The sequence below is a fragment of the Tenrec ecaudatus genome, chromosome 9 (assembly GCF_050624435.1).
Source record: "Tenrec ecaudatus isolate mTenEca1 chromosome 9, mTenEca1.hap1, whole genome shotgun sequence".
Taxonomy (NCBI): Eukaryota; Metazoa; Chordata; class Mammalia; order Afrosoricida; family Tenrecidae; genus Tenrec; species Tenrec ecaudatus.
Genome location: NC_134538.1, coordinates 5,243,342 through 5,262,920, shown reverse-complemented (window position 1 = coordinate 5,262,920; position 19,579 = coordinate 5,243,342). Strand labels below are relative to the sequence as shown.

At 45.6% G+C, this 19,579-nt stretch overlaps 1 protein-coding gene across 1 annotated transcript in view; it reads left to right on the top strand.

Moving 5' to 3' along the window:
* Positions 1–19,579, top strand: part of AGBL1 (AGBL carboxypeptidase 1) — a 1,082,464-nt gene that overhangs the window by 105,261 nt on the left and 957,624 nt on the right. The window contains exon 5 of the mRNA XM_075557460.1: positions 769–806. Within this exon, the coding sequence (XP_075413575.1) occupies positions 769–806 (38 nt within the window). The remainder of the gene's footprint in view (positions 1–768; positions 807–19,579) is intronic.

Below are 19,579 nucleotides of genomic sequence, written 5' to 3'. Positions count from 1 at the left end.
CATGAAACACCTCTGTCTTCTTGCAAAGAAGCAAGGAATTCTTTGCTGTGGTCAGCTACACCATAGGGCTCTCAGTCCCCCTGACCTTCCCCTCTGTCCCGGGAATTCCTGTGAGACCCTTTCAGACTCAGAAATCAGATTAGAGGGTCACTTCATTAAGGAATGGGACGTTTTTTCATTCTTTCTCTTCCCGGCATAGTTGGTGAAACTCCTTCAAGGAAGAAAGCCACGCATTTGGGGGAAACCTTGACATGCTCATTTTCTACCCTGAGGACACAGCCCCACACTCTGAGGTGTTAGTGTCTTGCAGGGCATCCCCAAGAGCATGAAGGTTTCTAGAAGCTTGCACATCGTTGCGGCGCCAGCGGGGCCTCCAAAGCCCATCCCTAGGCCCTAATCTCCCAGAGTCCCTATGTGTGCAAATCAGGAGCCCGGCAAGCCCTTGTAAGGATGGACAGCAGAAAAAGGAAGGCTCTCGTAAGGCTGTTGGTGGGAGGTGGACGATACGAGAAGGAGACAAGGAAAGGACGAGATGTGTAGCAGCAGAGAGGCCCCTGGAGACACATTTGCAGACGGACACTATGCACCCGAGCAGTTTCTGCATTTACGCTTCTTTGATGACCAGCAGGACTATCAATAGAAAGCCTACTTCCTGGTTAATAATGGAGCTGGTAGGTAGCTGCAGCGAGCGTGCTTGCTGTCGGATCCATGGGCTGACAAAAAAACCATTGAATGTTGACTTTTCCACTCTTCTCTCTCTTTCCCCAGGGCAGCCACTGAAGTTCTGGCAGCACTGTTGAAATCCAGTAAGTACCTTTTTGAAGAGTGGTTATTTCTTTCCCGTCTGAATTTATTGAAAGATAGTCTTTGGTCTCCATGGCTCATTTTGACCTGCCATGGCCTGCATCTTTGGAGTGTAATGGAGCCTATTACAGCTGTTCCAAGAACATGCGTACAAAGAAGGTGCTACGATCTTTTTATGTTGGCACACCACTGTCTATTCAACTCCGCTCGCTGCCATCAAGTCAACCCTGACTCCCAGGGCCTGGGGACGAGTACAACTGCCCGCTGGAGTTCCGGAGTCTTTAAATCTTTATGGGAGCAGACTGCTTCCTATTTTTTTCTGCAGAGTGGCTGGCGGCCTCACAGCTGACCTGGTGGTTAGCAACTGCAAATGTAGCCCACTACATAACCAGTGCAACTGGGTGGTGCAGTGTGTCCTAGGCACCCAAAGGCCTTGTAATCTATTTCTATGAGGGTGATAGCCAAGAGAACCCTATGGAACCATTCCACTCTGTCGCTTACAGGGTTACCGTGGAAGACTCGACCCAATGGCAATGGTTTTGTTGTTGTTTGTTTGTTTGTTTAGGGATACCACATGCAAAAGGCCACCAAGACATTTGACCTGAAAGTGAATAGCATTGCTTCTGGCTCTTGGTTCAAAGTAAAAAATACCAAAAAGATGTTTACTTCGATTTTATTAGTAGTGCAAAGACATGGGACCATGTGGACCATAACAAATTATGGATAATATTGGGAAGAAAGGGGATTCCCTACCATTTCATTGTGCTCATGTGGAACCTGTCTGTGGACCAAAAAGCAGTTGCTAAAATAGACCAAGGTGACACTGTGTGATTTAAAATTAGGAAAGGTGTAGTCAGGGTTGTATCTTCTATCATACTTATTTAAAACTTAATATAATAATATTAATTAATTAATCATAAGACTGATTTAATGATTTGAGAAACATGACACCAGGATTGGAAATATTGTCAGGACAGACAGGGACAAGTCCCTGGGGAAGGATGTCATGTTTGGTTAAGTGGGGGTTTACAGACTGGATCGGTTTCATTCTGTTGTGTACAGAGTCGCTATGAAGGTGGAAGCACTTAACAGCAGTTAACAATGGCATACATACGGCCTTCAAGACATTAGACCCTACAGGGTATCCATTGTCTACTATCGACCATGGAGTCCTGATTAGACCAGCAGTGTTTAAGAACTTTTCGTATAAGCTCCAGGTGCTGATGGATTGTGGGAAAAAAGGTGATGGCCATATGGGAAGCAGGATTTGGGGACTTCCTTGCTAACACAGCTCATGACTCTGTACTCTGTGGCAGAGGGAATACTGGAAATTACTTGGACATTGCAGATGCTAACAACAAATTTATATGAAGAAGTTGGCTTTTTTACTCAGTTACTTGAGTGATTGCAAAAGAATCGCTCTGGGGGTCGGAATAATTTGAGGATACTTTCCTAGTAGCCCAGGTCTAATTGTGTTGGGAGTCAATTTCAGGTGTGAAATGTAATATAAAGCATCATGCACTTGGGATTTAAGAAGTCTTCGTTTAATGTTTTCATACCCCCCCCCACCCCTTACCTCTTCATCTATTTTAATTTGGCACCTTGGAAACTAGCTGCTTCAATCGTGATGTTTGTTTCTGTACAGGGAGCCCGAGGGCTGTGGGTAATAGGTGAACTTTAATAAAACTTATAAATAAATAAATAAAATTGAAAACACCCTTTCCTTCCAAACATACATCTCTGTCAACTCTGAGTATGGAGAAAGCACCATAGCACAAGGTGCTTCCCTTTAGAGACTACAGGGGAAAAAACACTGGCATTTGAATTCATTTCATTTGTTGGAAGTTTATATAATACATGAGTGCATCCACTAGCTCATGACCTGCAGGTAGAGGGAAAATGGAGAGTGCCGGTTGGAGAATTAAGAACCGATGGTTGGGAGGCTCTTGAGAAAGGAGATGGGAAAATGTTACTGCTGAGTCCTGGTGAGCACGCTGTCCATCCATCAAGCTGAACTTGCCTTCAGTTTGACATTTCAGTTCTCATTATTTCCGGCTCATGCTGTCGCTCCCAATTAGAATGTCAGGTGTTTGAAGCAGCAGAATGGGGGAGCTCTTTGGCTAATGGTCCAGGAGCTGGTGAAGCCAGCTGAAGAATACTGTGCCCTGGGAATGGGACTTTTTCCTGTATTTCTCAAACCAGCCTGGGCAGTTTCACAAGAAGAGAGTCCCATTGACTAAGGGCTTCTTACCTTTCTATACACATACTTGACCCTTAGGCTTAGGGGCGAGTCTTCTGATATAAAGTCTATCTACCCTATGTAATAATCTGAAAGTAGTCATGTGTCAATTATCAACTGCATTGAGATGAGAAACCAGTAGCCAATGCAAACACAAATGGGCTCAGTTTCACTTAATCAGGTGCTAAACCCACTGTCCATGCTTGGCACGCTGATCATGTCACGCTGGAAGTCTCAGTTCCCAGACTTTGTCACCTCTACTCTCCCTTGGGAACCTCATTCAGATGCCATCTCCTCTGAAAAGGCCTTCCCCTCTCTCTCCAGATGGCGCCGGGTGCACCTCCTCTGTATGCACCATAGTCTGTCCAATCTCAGCATTTGTTAGAAAACACTGACATTGACATTGCCCCTCTCACCCACCAGACTGGAAATGTTTGTGGGAAAGAATGCTTCTCTGTGAATCTGTGCATCACTGGTATCAGCACAATGGTGCGTTCCTGACTCAGGGTGACACCATGGGTAGAGAGGAGAATGTCCGGATGTTTCACACATGTCTCCAGGCCTTTCTTCTGAGGCACCACTCAGGGGATTGAATTGTCAACGTTTAGGCTCTTTGGGTGTTTAGCCATTTGAGCCACTCAGGGACTGGAATGATCTAGAATATTTATATGTCTAAAAATGACAATCCTGCCTTGTGCCACCTGAATCCATCCATCCCATGGACTGAACAAGTGATCTGAATTTGTAATTCTACTCTCCATTCAGATACACGGACCTAAATTAGGGAACCAAGAGCCTGCCCCCTCCACGTTTGCAAGATCTTCCATCATCCCATTGGAAAGACGTAGAAGGATCGTTGGCAATTTTTGCCGAGCTGTCCAGGCAGATTTTTGTGTTACTCTTAGATTCTTTATTTAAGACACGAAGTAGTTGGATTAGAGATTCTAGAACATTCTTTAAAAAAATCATTTTATTGGAGGCTCATACAACTCTTATCACAATCCATCCATACATACATACATCCATTCATCCATCCATCCATCCATTGTGTCAAGCACATTTGTACATATATTGCCATCATCATTCTCAAAACATTTGCTTTCTACTTGAGCCCTTGGTATCAGCTCCTTATTTTCCTCCTCCCTCACCACTTACCCCTCCTCCATGAACCCTTGATAATTTATAAATTGTTATATTTTGTCATATCTTACACCATCCACCATCTCCCTTCACCCACTTCTCCACTGTCTGTCCCCCAGGGAGAAGGGAATATGTAGATCCTTGTAATCTGTTACCCCTTCTCCCTCACCTTCCCTCTACCCCCCCAGTATTGCTACTGTCACTACTGGTCCTAAGGGGATCATCTCTCCTGGATTCCCTGCATTTCCAGTTCCTATCTGTACCAGTGTACATCCTCTGGTCTAGCCAGATATATAAGGTAGAATTGAGATCATCATAGTGGGGAGGAGGAAGTATTCAAGAACTAGAGTAACATTTTTTCTTACTGCCCAATACTCACCCTCAAGGTCTATCAGGCATTAGCTTAGGCTTTAGTGGCATTTTGGACTGGGAAATTCTTTGCTCTTTGAGCTGTTTTGAACACGGAATTATGTTTAGCAGACCCCGGAACACCGCTACTTTCCAGGTAACAAACAGAAAGCTTCCAGATCCAACCAAATGCTCCCGAGGTTCTTAGTTGACATTCATTGATTTACATTTGACAACACACATATATTAAAGCTCCTTTCAAAAAATAAATAAATAAAACCAGACCAATATTTTTTTTAAAAAAACAACTCTCATTTATATTTCATAGAAACATTCTCCTTGCATCATTTATATTAAACCTAACCCACCCTAGCAATGGTGTTATTCCTAGTGTTATTCAATGGCAGAAAGTCATTATCAGCATGCATGAAAAGAGAGGAGGGGTGGGATGAGGCAAAAGAAGATTCTAGACCAAGGAGGGCACATAGGTTTCATCCAATTCCTGAATACAAGGTCTAAGTAGAAAGATTCTTAAGGCATACAGGAGCTCACTGGGAAGAGGGAAACAGTGAAGTCAGTCAAGGGCAACATCCCAGGCAGTTGCCATTTTGTTTTCCCATGTCTATCACTGCTTCTGTTGGTTTGTCTTCGCCTCTCTCTGAGCCTCCGTCACTATACCCCAGTCCATCTTCTGATGGCCTAAACATGGTATTTCATGCCATGAATGTTCTGGGTATGGATGATCTGACAATAGGCTGGCCTTGCCCAGTTGCTTTAAAAGGGTAGGTCAAAAAATACTACTGCTAAAATGCCATGCACAGGCTTATTCCCAATAAGACAAGTTTCAACAGGGTACTGTGACCATTGGACAGCTTCAGAAAAGTTCTCTCTTAATCTTGTTCGGATGACTTAAATGTATCTCCAATCCAAGCAATGACTTGCGGGGTATCTACTGGGCCAGTGAAGTTCAAGGTAGAGAGGTCAGCTCAGAAGGTAAGGTGAATGCTCTGTGGTGACTCAAAGTGTAAATCTTTACATAGATTTTCTTAAAGGATACAGGAGGATAGTAGAGACTTTCCATGAGGAAGTTGTAAGAAAATGGAAAACTGCACTACTGAGAAAAAGTCCAGGAAATTTGCGCCAAGGAATTTTTTTTCCCCCATCACAGAATACTTGCCCCTGCTTTGAGGCTAAGAAGGGTTGCCCTATGAGGATTTTATTGAGAAACCTACCGTCCTGATCTTACATCTTCAGAGTTACTTTTGTTCCTCCTGCTCAAAGACCATTGCAAAGGAACATGATCTGGGTCCCTCAAGGTGCCTCAATTGGTATTGTGACGTGGTGTAAATTAAGGTGCTCAGAATTCTTCAGCGAAAGGTAGAAGAAACAGTAGCTTCACTCTCTGATAGTTTTCTTTAATAAAGGTTTCTCTGGTTTTGAAGTGATGCTTTCAGACAGAATGGGGCATAATGACATACAGAAGACAGGTGAAGAAATGTCAGGCAATAAGTCATTAAGGAGATTATGAAGGTAAGTAAAAAGATGGTTACAAAATCAACTCAAAGTCAATGAACAATAACTGCATGAACTCATCTTGTCATCCAGAACTATAGACATCTGAGAGTGAGTTCATGTAAGCTAAGCCAAGATGCAGGACGCCAGTTCTTGTCTAAAGCGTATAACCTTACTCTATGATGGAGAGCTCAGAAATATTCCTGATGCTTGAGAACGCTGTAAGCAATCTTAGTTCCTAGGGCACACTCCTCTTAGACGTTGAGTATTCTGGCTTTGATGATACCCAAAGCCAAGCTCAATGCCATCAATCATTCCTGACTCATAAAGACTTTATAGAACAGGGTAGAACTGCCCGGGGGGTTCCAAGACTGTGTTTCTGGGAGTAGCAAGTTCCATGTTTCTTCCTCAGAGCGGCTGGTGGTTTTGAATTTCAGTTAGCAGCCTGATGTATAACCACTATGCTACCAGGGCTCCTGGCTTTGATGCTCGTTATTATAATGGCTGGTGGTTTCAATTGTTGTTGTGTGCTACTGAGTGTGTTCTGACATATAGTGTCGCCTTATGGCAGACTTGTATTGCTCCATAAGGTTGTCTTGGCTTTGATCTTTATGGAAACAAAGGGTGAGGTCTTTCTCTAAGAAGTGGTTTGGGTGAGTTTGAATTGCCAACAGTAGATTGTGCCAATTAGCAGATTGTGGCCCAATGGCTCATATCAGAAGGACATATCTATTGCCTGTGTGGGATTGAGAATATGACATCAGCAAGGCCTTCTCAAGGGGTGTGTATTGGTTGAGGTTGAGTAGAGAAACAAATTTATAGACACCCATATGTGTATAAGCAAGAGCTTTATATGTACATTGTGAAAACATCCCAGCCTAGTCCAGGTCAAGTCTATAAGTCTGATATTAGCCCATATGTTGAATACTAGTCCATAAAATCCTCTTTAGACTCATGAAACATATGCAATGATGCCAAAGGCAGGAAGATCACAGGCCAGTGGGTAGAAGGTCTTGTGGATCCAGTGGCAGTGGAAGCATCTCCATGCTGGTGCCGGTCTCCACATGTCTGCTCTACTCTAGCTCTCTGGGTGTCTCAACAGCAGGAGAGGGAAGGCACAGAGAGAGAGAGAGAGAGAGAGAGAGAGAGAGAGAGAGAGAGAGAGAGAGAGAGAGAGAGAGAGAGAGAGAGAGAGAGAGAGGGAGAGAGAGAGAGAAACCCACTTCCAGGAAGGAAGAAGTTCCCAGAATCTTCAGGAGAGAGTATGTGTCCCACTTCCAGGAAGGAAGAAGTTCCCAGAATCCTCAGGAGAAGGCAATTTCCACACAAAGGCATGATTGGCTATGACCTGATTGACAGGCTAGACTCCACCCCTTCACTCAAGTTCACAGGAGGGTATGTAACTGCCACAGGGTGTCTGCATTCCCATTGCATTGCATCATTTCCAACTCAGAGGGGTTGGAATTTGGGGGTCAAAAGTGAGGGGTTAACCACCTCACTTCACTGCCATCAAGTCAATACCTACCTCACCAACTCATAGCGACCCTAGGACAGAGTAGAACTTCTTCAGTGAGTTTCCAAGACTGTATCCCAGTCTTGCTCTTGAATAGCAACTGGTGGTTTTGAACTGTGAACCTTGTGGATCACAGCCCAAATGACAACCACAACACCACTAGGGCCCTATTTAGGGTTTATGAGGCTGTAAATCTTTATTGGAGCACTTAGCTTATATTAATAAACATTTAATAAAGCTTTGGTTAAGAAATAAGGTTTCTTCTATGGCAGAGACTCCTCCCCCCTCATAAATCAAAGTAACGCATTTCCCTCTGTCTTTCTAGATAGCTGTCATAGGTATCTCCATTCTCTCTCTCTTCTTATCTCAACATTTCTATATCTTCCTCCAAAATCAAAATCTTCCCAACTGGACTACTAGGTAACATCATAGGAATAGAGAAACGATTGAAGTTGTCAAGGATTTCATTTTGCGTGAATTCATAATCAATGCTTAAAAGCAGCAGTCAAGAGATCAAAAGAAAGATTACGTTGGGTAAATCTGCTGCACAAGACCTCTTTAAATTATTTGAATACGAGGATGTTACTTTGAGGACAAAGATGCACGTGACTGAAGCCATGGTATTTTCAATGGCCTCACCTGCATGTGCAAATTAGACCAGATAGAAAGTTAGACCTGAATAAGGAAGACAGAAGAAGAAGCAACAGATTGGATTCACGGTGCTGGCAAAGGACATTTAAAGTACTGTGGACGGTCAAGAGAACAAACAATTCTTTCTTGGAACAAGCCCAGCCAGATTGCTCCTTAAAGACCAGGTTGACCAGACTTTGTCTCATGGACTTTGGACATGTTATCAGAAGAGTCCAGTTCCTGCAGAAGGATATCCCGCTTAGATGAGACACAGTGGACGCATCAATGGGCTCAAACCTTAAGAGCAATTGTGAAGATGGCACAGGATTGGCAGTGCTCCCTTCTGTTGTGAGTAGAGTCACTCTGAGTGGAATGATGACTCTACCCCATATCCTTAGCTCATTCTCTGTCCCTATCTTACTATGATCTCTAGTTTCCTGTTTTCCTCTACCCCTTGTTCTCTTATCATCTGTATATGCTCATACTTCTATCGGTACCTCTTTACCTGTGCCTATCTCTTTCTCTATCATCTCTACCCCTGTGTCTGGACCTGTGCCTGCCTCTGCCTCTGTGTTTTTCTTCTCACCTTTGTATGTGTTTTCATTGGCCCTCCACTATCCCTTTGTCTTCACTCTCTCCCCTCCGTTCACGAGCTTTAGGTCAAAGCTCCCTTTTGCAACCTTGCAGTCTGGAAGGTCCTGCCTTGACTGAGCATGATGCAGTGGGATTGTGCCTGACTTGTACAGGCTCCGGCGATGGATCCTCAAGTAATATCAGAAGACTTGCCTTGCTATCTCTCCATATTTAAAGGTCATGCCATTAGGACAAGGAAATGCCTTCTGATCCAGGCCTTCGTTTTAATAAGAGAGCGACCGATCTACTTCCGATCTTTGCTTCAACTGAAGAATTAGCATTATGTGAAGTCTGGAGGTTTATAGAAGTTGGGGTCTTGGGTGGGGGTGGGGAACAGCAAATCAAGTTAGAGAAAGGAAGGGAGAGAAGGAAAGAGGGAGGGGGGAGGAAAGAGAGCTAATGGGAACTTTGGCAGAGAGATGAGACTTCTCCCTTTCCTCCCTAGGTAATGTTCCGTCTGGCTGGCTAACAGGGACAGCCTATCAGCCTGTTGCCCCAGAGCATGGGAGGGAAATGACTCCTAAGTGCTGAGAGCCATGATCATGCCCAGATAACCACGTGCTCTCAGTAGCTATCTGCTCTGCCATGGCAGTCAGCACTTCTGTCAACTGGCGGACAGAGGAGTGCACACAATGGTAGTGTGTATTTTAGGATTGTTTGGATGAGTGGATCCACGCAGCCTATGTCTTCATTGTACTTGTAACCTCTATCCTGTAGATAGAGTCTGCGACCTGTGGACCCGACTTCCAGGCATGGTTCTACCCAAGGGTTCTGCCAACATAATGTTTCCCCACCTTTGGTTTCCAGATGGGAGTTGAAATAGACTATGAGAGTTGGAAAGGACCTGTAACAACCTTAGTGTTGTAGTCAAACTTGTTTTTGTTTGTTTGTTTGTTTTAAGCAGGAGTGAGCTTAGAGTCCTGACTATTTACATCCTATTGATTCTTCCCAAGGTGAGGCCTGAGACATATTCACAGAAAATCATCACTTCCCAGAACCTGATAAACTTACTCAACAAACCCACCTCTCACGGTTTCACACGTGGAAACTATGGACAGAGACAGGGACTGACCCATCCAGCTCTCTATGGTTTTGAATGCTTCACCCACCAGGGGCGCCTAGATCACACCCACTTCTTCAGGTCTGAACACAAATACCTCTCTCGGGTGTTTTTCTTGAATACCACTCAACTTCCCGCTTCTGATCAGCATTGAATTTCCATTCTAAACCTTTCCTAGAACCCCGTAGGAGCCCCATATTTGTAATGCATCAATCACGTGCTTTTGTATGGCTAAGCTGGTGTAGTGGTTACAGATTGGGCTGTGATCTGCAAGGTGGGCAGTTTGAAACCACCAGCAGCTCCTCGGGGAAAAGACTGGGGGTTTTAATCTTGTAAGCAGTTGTAGTCTCAGAATCCCACTGGGGGGGTGGGGTGTCACTTGGAGTCAGCACTGGCTCTGTGGCAGTGAGTTTGAGTTTTTTATAGCACGTATGTTTTTCCCACTGGGTAATAGCTCTGTGAGGGTTGGGATCCCTGCCTCATGTAATACTGCACCACAGGGGGCACTAGTTCCTAAATGTTGACTAAGGATTCCTTGGGTAAACCAAGAACACCAAACCAGTTGCCACCGGGCTTTCAACTGTGTGACATGTGAATGGCAGATCACCCGGTCTTTTTTCTGCAGTACTTCTGGCTCAGTTCAAGAAGAAAGGAGGGAGAGAGGGGAGGATGTGACACTTTTATTTAGTAAGTCATGTACTTAACTGTTTGGCCCACCCTGGGACTTTCTGGAATGATGCCTCAATGTTTGCTCTCCCTGTGCATTAATAAAAATGCCAACCTGATTCTGATCCCGGGGAAGAATCAAATCATGATTTTAATTATAGGCCCAATATCTCTTCTTCCATCATAACTTCTGGAGAAACACACAGTATATTTCGATGATGAGCTAAATATTTGCCTGGCATAATATTGATGGATTTTTGCATTTGTCACAATTGCTCCCATGATTGACTGTGTATGAATACAGTACAGCAAGCTACTTTCATCATGCTGCTGAAACGACAATATCAATCGTGTGTTCTGTTCTTTACATGTCAGGCACTATATGGATACAGAGCTATACCTTTTGTGGAATACGGAGGTATCATGATCCTTTTTCTGTCCATGTAGGAACTGAGGTTGGGACTACATATTGACACTAGGTTCACTAGTAGAATCTTCACCTTCTGTGTAGGAGACCTGGGTTTGATTCCTGGCCGGGGTATTTCATGGGCAGCTATCACCTCTGTCAGTGGAAGTTTAAATGTTGCTATGACATGGACAGGATTCAGCAGAGCTTCCAGACTAAGGTGGACTAGGACAGAAGACCTGGCAATCTACTTACCAAGGTGAGCCAATGAAAAGCCTGTGCATGGCCATGGTCTGAGAGGCAACTGACCATGGCGATGGCTGAGGAGTAGGCAGTGATGTCCGTGGGGTCACCATGAGTCAGGGGCTGACTAGATGGCTACGGACAAGGAGAGTGAGCAGGATTTCCCTGGGAGGAAGCCTGTGTTATTTTGTTTAGATAGAGCATCACATGGTGGACTATGTACAAGCACTTGGGTGACCCAGCCAAGGTTCCCTGGCATAGCAGCCCCGCTATGGGGGGAGTCCGAGTCTGCCCCCGCCGAGGCTGAGCATTGGGACAAGGCCATCAAGATGGGGCGAGATAAAGGAAAGGAGCAAGGACAGGAAGGATTACAGACTCCTCTTATGTCATGCCACGGTCAACTTGGCACAGAGCTTTTTATCTCCTGGCTCAAAGTTCTGTTCTCTCTGTCAGATATGTATGCATTTTGTATCAGTACATAAAACGATTTTAAAGAGTTTACGCTGAAAGGGCACTAGCCTTCCCCAGTTGCTTCCGACCTCTGCACCTGTCCACTGATACAGGGTCTTTGATGGACAGATTGTTTCCAAGCCAGACTGCAGCGCATGTAGTTTCTCTTTCGGCCAGGTGGTGGTGCTATTATTTTAGTTATATTGGCTGCATTTGCCCAATACATATTTTGGTGAGTTATTTGTTTATCAGGAGGTTATTTTAATCTAATTTTGACCGTATTTGCTATTCCACACTATCTGTGCTTCCCAGTGTTAGCAGCTTGCAAGCCTGGAAGGAAATTAGCTGAAGATGGTCTCGCGGGCATTTGCCCAGCCATTACTTAAGGGAGTTGGGGGAGGAAGGGTGAGTGGGGCCTGAGGTTAGCAAAGCAGACTCGATTTGTTGCATCCCCAGTGACGTTAGAGTGATTGAGCGGGACCTTTTGCGGGCGGGATCGTCTTCGGCTGCTTTTTGAGGCCTATGTCTGGTTAACAAGCAGCACATCTTAGTTGCCTTTCCTGCTTCCCACCTTTCCTGCTAATCACCTTTCTTGCTTGCTTTCAAGGCCAAGTACAGGAAAACACCACTCAAGGAAAGAGCTCACGTGGCTTCCCATCATCCACAAACATCTCTCATTTAATTTGGTAATACGCTTCATGAAATGTCTGCTACTGGCCCTCCGTGGGGAAGGGGGAGAGCATTACTGTGAATTAGAGTCTCTTCCATGAATAATGATCATAACATTAATTCTGCAGCCCCGGTACTTTCCAGGCACCTTCTATACTGTGTCTCCCTGAAATCATACTGCCACTCTAGATTAGTATTACCCCACTGTCTATATAGGAGAAATCGACTTATGGTAGGTTAAGGATGGAGCCCTGGTGGTGTAGTGGTTACACACTGGGCTGAAATAGGGAAGGTTGGCAGTTTGAAAACCCCAGCGGCCTCTCTGTGGGAGATAGATGGAGCTTCCTACTCCTGTAAACAGTTATAGTCTCAGAAACTCACAGGGGGGTTACTGTGAGTCACATGGCAGTGAGTAAGTAAGGATGCGAAGGTTGGCATGTTTAATCCTTCCATTTTAATAGAAAGGGCTGGAAATCTACTTCCCAAAGAGCCCTGCTGTCAAACACTCTGTAGAATGTGGTTTTAGGGTGAGTTAGGACCTACTTGAGTGCACGGGTTTGGCTCAAAGAAATTGGCCTGCCAGAGTCGATGCTGACTACACCGTAGGACAGGCGAGAACTGTCCCTGTGAGTTTCCCAAACTGCAACCCCTTCAGGGAGTAGAAAGCCTCATCTTTCCTCTACAGAGCTGATGGTGGTTTTGAACTGCTAACTTCATGGATAGCACTCCAATGTATAAACCACTAGCCACCCGGATTCCTACTCACTTTGGCTATGGGGACGAATTAAAAAAAGAAAAACTCTCATCTTCCTATGTATTCATTTGTAATGCTGCCGTTAGTAATAGTGTAAATGTGTATATAATCATGTTTACTTTTGTTATGTGGACCTGAAATTTAAACTCAATGATAACTGTCCCCACGGCAGAAAATCTTCATATTCTAAGATTCTTCCCAATGCTTGCCTGATGTTAAGAAACCTAGACTCTGATTCTCCGTTCAGCTATGGGTTTTCACTGCAACCTTACCTGAAAAAGCCAGAGGGCAAAGGCAAAAAACGAAAGCCGGGATGTTTGACGAGCAACAGAAAAGCAGGGAGGGGGGCGGGACTTGCTCTTATTGAGGAGGACCCCAAATGGAGGACCAGGCAGATCCAGGAACTGGAGAGACCTGACGACACAGATAAACTGGCAATCCTGGAAGCCAGAGCGTCAAAGGAAAGACTAAAGTAGACCGAGTACTTGAACAGAAGGAGTGACTGAAGGGAAACACGGAGCCAGGAGCGGTGCCACGCCCCACCAGCAAACATGGTGGTGCCCATGCTGGACTCCTGCATTCGGCGTTCTGGTTGGGTCAGGAACCAGACAACTGGCTCCACCCTGTGCCACGCCCTATTGTCACACCTGCACCAATTTCCACACCAGTGATGGATTCCCAGATAAGCGTGCCTTGAACAGTCTCCTGTGACAGGGGCGCACTTGACTCCTCCCCTAACCCTACCCACCTACCCAGGTCCATCCCCCAGCCCCAGTCACAGTGCTGCTCCGTTTTCTTCTTAACCCATCTTCTTAGTTCTTTCTTTTTCTTTTCCCTTCCCCCTTTGCTTCTTCCCTTGAACTTTTCTTCATTTTTATTTTTAAAATTTTGCCCCAGGGAGTAGGGGCCACTCACCCTGCTGCCCACATGGTTAACGGCTCTGCCGTGCCCCGCTCTCAGCACGTGGGTGAGCGCCCGAGGAGCGAGCACTGCACACGTGTGGGGTCCTTTGCCCAGTCCTGCCAAGGATGACAGGGGGAGGACAACAGTGCTAAAGGCAACAGCCGCAAATACTGTTACAGATCCAATCCTGTAACACTTGTAATAATAATGATTTTGAACTATATACGAAAACGGACACTCAACTGAACAAAAGGAGGAAGGCGAATGTGACTAACCTTAGATGTATATAGTGGTTTGATATCTCTATATACGTATCTCTCTGTGCTTCAAATATATCCACAAACATGGTACAACCCACAAAAGCCGAAATTATGACAACTTCTCAGCCATAACCAATCATCCTGAGGGAGTGAGTTGCTGGGCCTGCAGTCTTGAGTCTCAAGCGGGCACTAAGGCCAACGGGCACAATGAAATCTATAAAGACAAAGCTCCACTGTGGTGAGCAGCCATTGGGACCTTAAAATCGGAGCTGCCATTTAAATGGGATGATTGGTCTCCTCTGGAGCAAAGGAGAATGGAGAAACCAAACACAAGGATACCAGGAAACTTTCAGTCCAAAGGACCATTGGCTCACGGGAGGGCCAGCAGAACTAGCCGACGACGCCTAGATACTGCTGTCTGAAAGGTGTCACCATAGGAAATCCTGGGTATGGTGAGAGGAGCAATGTGAATAAACCTGGAGGTCGTGTATCGGAGCAGGCTTCCCGGTCTCATAAGAGACTGATAGAACCCTTGGGACTGTGGTCCTCCGATTCCCTTCAGTTCTGGACATGAACTCACGCCTGTGGTTCAGCTTTCAGTCACATGGCATATGATAGGCAGATGACGCGAACAGTAACACCAGAGCAGAATAAACAGCCCTGCAGGCTCAAATGGGGAGCCTTTGCATCAGGCTACAGCTCAAAAAGCATGATCGGCAGCAGAGGACACGAGAGTAGTAAACACAGAGAGGAAGTGGGGAGTGCCATTTACATCATGAGAACCGAGCTCAACGGCACGAAGCTAAATGTGTACACATTGCTCTGGAAATTTTCACCCAACTCATAATTTACAGAGAGAAAGAAAATTTGTGTGACCTGGAAACATTACGGCATCCTGCCAAATCCGCGCGTGTTTCGCTGTAATTGCATTTCACGTCCGTGTGAAAGAGCGCGGACGGGAAGAGCTACACTAGACGGGCCTTTTGAGTTAGTAAATGAAAGCTTAGAGGGAAGCCGACACATAAAGCAGGAAAAATGAAAGGAGAGGTGAGGCCCCAGCTGGCACGGAGTCAACTCTGACTCATGGGACCCCATGAGTGTCACAGTAGACCGTGCCCACAGAGTCTGCAAATATGGGTGTTCAGGAGCCGATTGTCAGGTCTGTATTCTGAGGCATCTCTGGGTGGTCTTGAACCACCAGCATTTGCTTCTCAGTTAAATATTTAATGGGGCAGGTGTGTTAGATTGAAGCTAATGACAGAGTGTCCTTTCCCTCCCCACCCCACCCCCACTTTCTGACTTCTAACAGACGTGCAGAACTTCCTCAGGGACGGTTTTCAAGGGCTCAAAGGAATCGTGTGTGGAAACTTCAAGGACCCCTTTGACAACAGTGAGAACGTGGTCAAGGAGGGTAATGGGGATGTGCTGCTTCCTGCAGGGCGTAGGTGCGAGCAGAGGGTGCCCTGGGTCACAGCACGGAATCTCATGAGACCGTGTAGGTGCTGGGCATGACCATCGTGATGCTGGAGCTCCCTCAATTTAAAATAGGGAAAATGATACCTCTAGAAGAAAGAAGTGAAATTTAAAATAAGTTGACATCCGTGTAAGGGGCAGCGTCGTGCCTGGATCTACGTGAGTGAATCTCTATAAAGATGAACCATTATTAGGACTTTCATTCGGAAAACCCTGGCGATTCGAGGGACTGGTTACGTAAGAAGATAGAAGTTGCCGAAATGTAAACGCACCTTCCAGCCTCTACCCTGTGCACCGCCTGATTATTTTTAATGGCTGTCTTCCTTTCTGGATTTTTTTTGGGGGGGGGGCAGGGTAAGGGGTCAGATAGTACGTCTTTTAGGCTTTGTGGTTTCCATAGCAATGACTCAGTTTTATGACCATGGCTCAAGAGCCGCCATAGCCAATAAACACATGAACCGAGTGCAACCGCATCCAAATAAAACAGCGTTCCCACAACAAGCTGTGAGCCATTTGTTGGCCCTCAGCTGAGAACCACAAGGTCAGCAAAGCTGAAGCTTTCTATTCCTGGAAAGCGTTGCAACCTTAGATTCCCAAAGGAAGAATTCAGCTCTGTCCTGTAGGGTCACTAGGCATTGTCACCCACCCGATGGCGGCAAGTTTGTTTGTCTTTATAGATTCTAGACTAAAGGAACCCTGGCGAGTTGAGTGTTACACGTTGGACCACTAACTAGAAGCTCAGCAGTTCGAATCCATTAACTGGGCCTCAGGAGAAACATCTACAGCTTCAGAAACCCCAAGAGGCAGTCTGTTTGTCCTATAGGATGACTGTGAGCTGGAATGAACCACAGGGCAGTAGGTTTTAGTTTTGACTCTCAACCTCAATCTGGGGACTTCCTTCACGAAGCCATTAACCCTGATGAGTTCTTTGTGGCAGACACCGGGAGCAAGTTCTCTGAATGAACAAAGGAAAAAATGAATGCAGGCAGATTTGGCCCTGCTTAGCTGTGGCTTATGCACTTAATTTTGTTTTCATTCTAGGGAATCAGGGGTTAACATAGTGTCTGAGCATTAACTATTTTAGATTTTTTTGGATTTGTATCATTCTGGAATAATGAATGACTATGGAAGAAGAGGATACTCTGAAGGTTCCCAGTGACTTCCTCATCACACTCAGGATTGACTGCACAATTCTTTATCTAGGTCAAGATGTAAGTCAGGAAACTCTGTCAGGGATGACTATAGGAGACCCTGGAGAGAGAAATAGGAAAATGTGGATCAAAATTCAAAATAATAATAGTAAGTGATGAGGCTTACTGCTCATATAGAGACTAGTGGAACCCTCAGGGTTTATGGTTCCAGGTCACTCCCTCACCCTTGAAGCCACCGGTTCCCTTTCAGTCAGATAGACAGGCCTATACATTAAACAATAATACCAGAGAAATAGTCACTCCTGGAACAGCCAACCATACAAGAACAAAGGGCAGTGTTTTCCTAGGCATAACTGTCAGAAGGCAGGAAGAAATAGGAAAAGAAGGATACATGGGAATGATAAACACAAGCCAAGCAGGAAGTAGGAAGAATGGTACAACATTGTGCTCTAACCTCGTCCTTGCCTTTGGTTGGATTCCATCACCAAACCAGGGTAGGGTTGCCCTTGTGGGTGTCTAGATTGCATATCTTTACCAGAACACAAAACCTCATGGTCCCTCCTCAGAGCTGAGCACTGGGTTTGCAGAAGGCTAGAGTTTACAGGGGGAGCCCTAAATCACGGAGAGTCATCACATAAACTTGTCCTCCATTGAGTTCTTTTTGGTCACAGACCAGCAGTGCAACGGGCGTTGGTCTCAGCCAGAGTGTGTTTGAAAGAGAGCTGTTGTGAGTCCCCTGGCCAGCCCAGGGAGAGGCAGTCTTGCCCTGCAGGATTGGTCCGAGCAAATAACCAGCAGCCATACCCCAACCAAGATGGTTGGAGGGTCTCAGAATCAACCCTGTCAGCCTTTTCGATCCGCCCCAGGGTATATATCCCAATCAGGGTCCTCTCCCAGCTTCTGTAGTCCTTGGTGGCAATAGAAATTAATTGACCAGCTGCCAATCAAGATTTCTGTGACACTTTCTGTTGTTTTGATATAATTAGCCTGACCTTGCCAATCTTTTGGACCTCATTAAATGATGATGGTCTCCCTCATCCAGAGGATTCCTTCTTGCCTTTGCCCTGCTTACGACTAAATAAGGGGGGGGGGGGTCTCTGTGAGACATATTTGGTATTGGAGGCTTTTTTCCACCTAGAGAAGAGTGAGGATGATCATTAATGTCACAAGCTCAAAGGTGTTTTTCGTCCAAAATTAATTACAAAGTGGAAGACCAATTTGCCCTGGAAACTCAAGACCCAAAGCTCAACATGACAAGAAAAAGGAAAAGGCACATGTTTCCCAATGTTGCTGTTGAGTTGGCTCTGACTTGGTAACACAGAACAAACCAGTGCCTGCTTCTGTGGTCGCTCATGATGTTAGAATGCCCAAGTCCAGTCCTGCGGATACTGTGTTGGTGTGCTTTTAACCTAGGTCTCTTCTTCCAGCACGATGAGTGGGTACCCTGCCCCCCGCTGCCCACCGCCAAATGGAGGTGTGTAGTTTTGCCTCAAAGCTCTTTCTTTCTTTCTTCTTTTCTTTTTAACCAAACTACCTTATCACCTTCAGAATACTCTCTATTGCACTTAATACATTTGTCAAATCTACAATTCCATTCTTGGAGACATTTTTCAAACTCATCCGTAACCCCTCCCTCAGTTTTTCCTTCACCTCATCTATGTCATCAAATCATTGTACTTTCATGACCCTCTTCGTTCTCAGAAACAAAAAGAAGTCACAAGGAGTGAGGGCAGGTAGGTAAGAGAGGCATGCTGTTTTTGCTCAAAACTGACATACTGAGATAGCTTCATGAGCACATGCGTTGTCATGGTCGCAGAACCAGTGCCCCATCTGCCACAAATCTGGCCTTTTTTCGGTCACACACTGTTATGCCATCTTTTCAGAACCTCTCATTAGAAAGGTTGATTGACAGTCTGACCTGGTGGAATGAACTCAAAATGCACTATGAGTCGACATTTTTGTCCATTTAGGAAGTGCCAGATGTCCAGAACGAGGCTTGTCATCAACTGACATTTCACCTTTTCTGAAATGAGGAAGCCACTCACACACTTGAATTCTTCCTGTAGCGCTATCCTTGTAAGCCGTATTCAACAACATCACAACAGTTTCTGCAGTATTTATCCTGAGCAGGAAACAAAATTTCACAGCCACACGCTGTTCTCTTAAATCAGTTATCACAGAAAACGAGGTTCCACAGGGCACTAACCCACACATGGGAGGGTATTGTTCATGTCTGCACAGAGACCAAACTCAACCCTGGGGTGCCAAGCCTTGAGGGCAACTTATGGGTGAACTAAAAGAAAGGTCTGCGGGCCAACTCCAGTCCCAGCTACTTGGCCCTCCCTCTTCAGAAAAATGCCCTACAGAGGACAGCACTGAAGATACAGCCGAGAGAGGGATGGGCCTGCCCAGACCACACAGGAGCAAACTAAGAGGGAGAGGAGAGTGACAGGCTTGCCTAGACCACACAGGAACAAACTAGGAGGGGCGGGGGGGGGGGAGAGAGAGAGAGAATGAATCTCATCTGGACCACCAAGCCTCAAGGATGATATTCCTGCTCAGAGAAGCCAATGCACTGAGAAGACTGTGGGGCTGACCCCACCATGAAACATGATGCCCCCTTACTGAGCAGCAGTGCTCAGGGAGACAGCACTGGAGACACAGTGTGGGTACCCCTGGTCTGATAACCCCCTGCTCCTCTCCCCACAAGCACACAAACACTGAA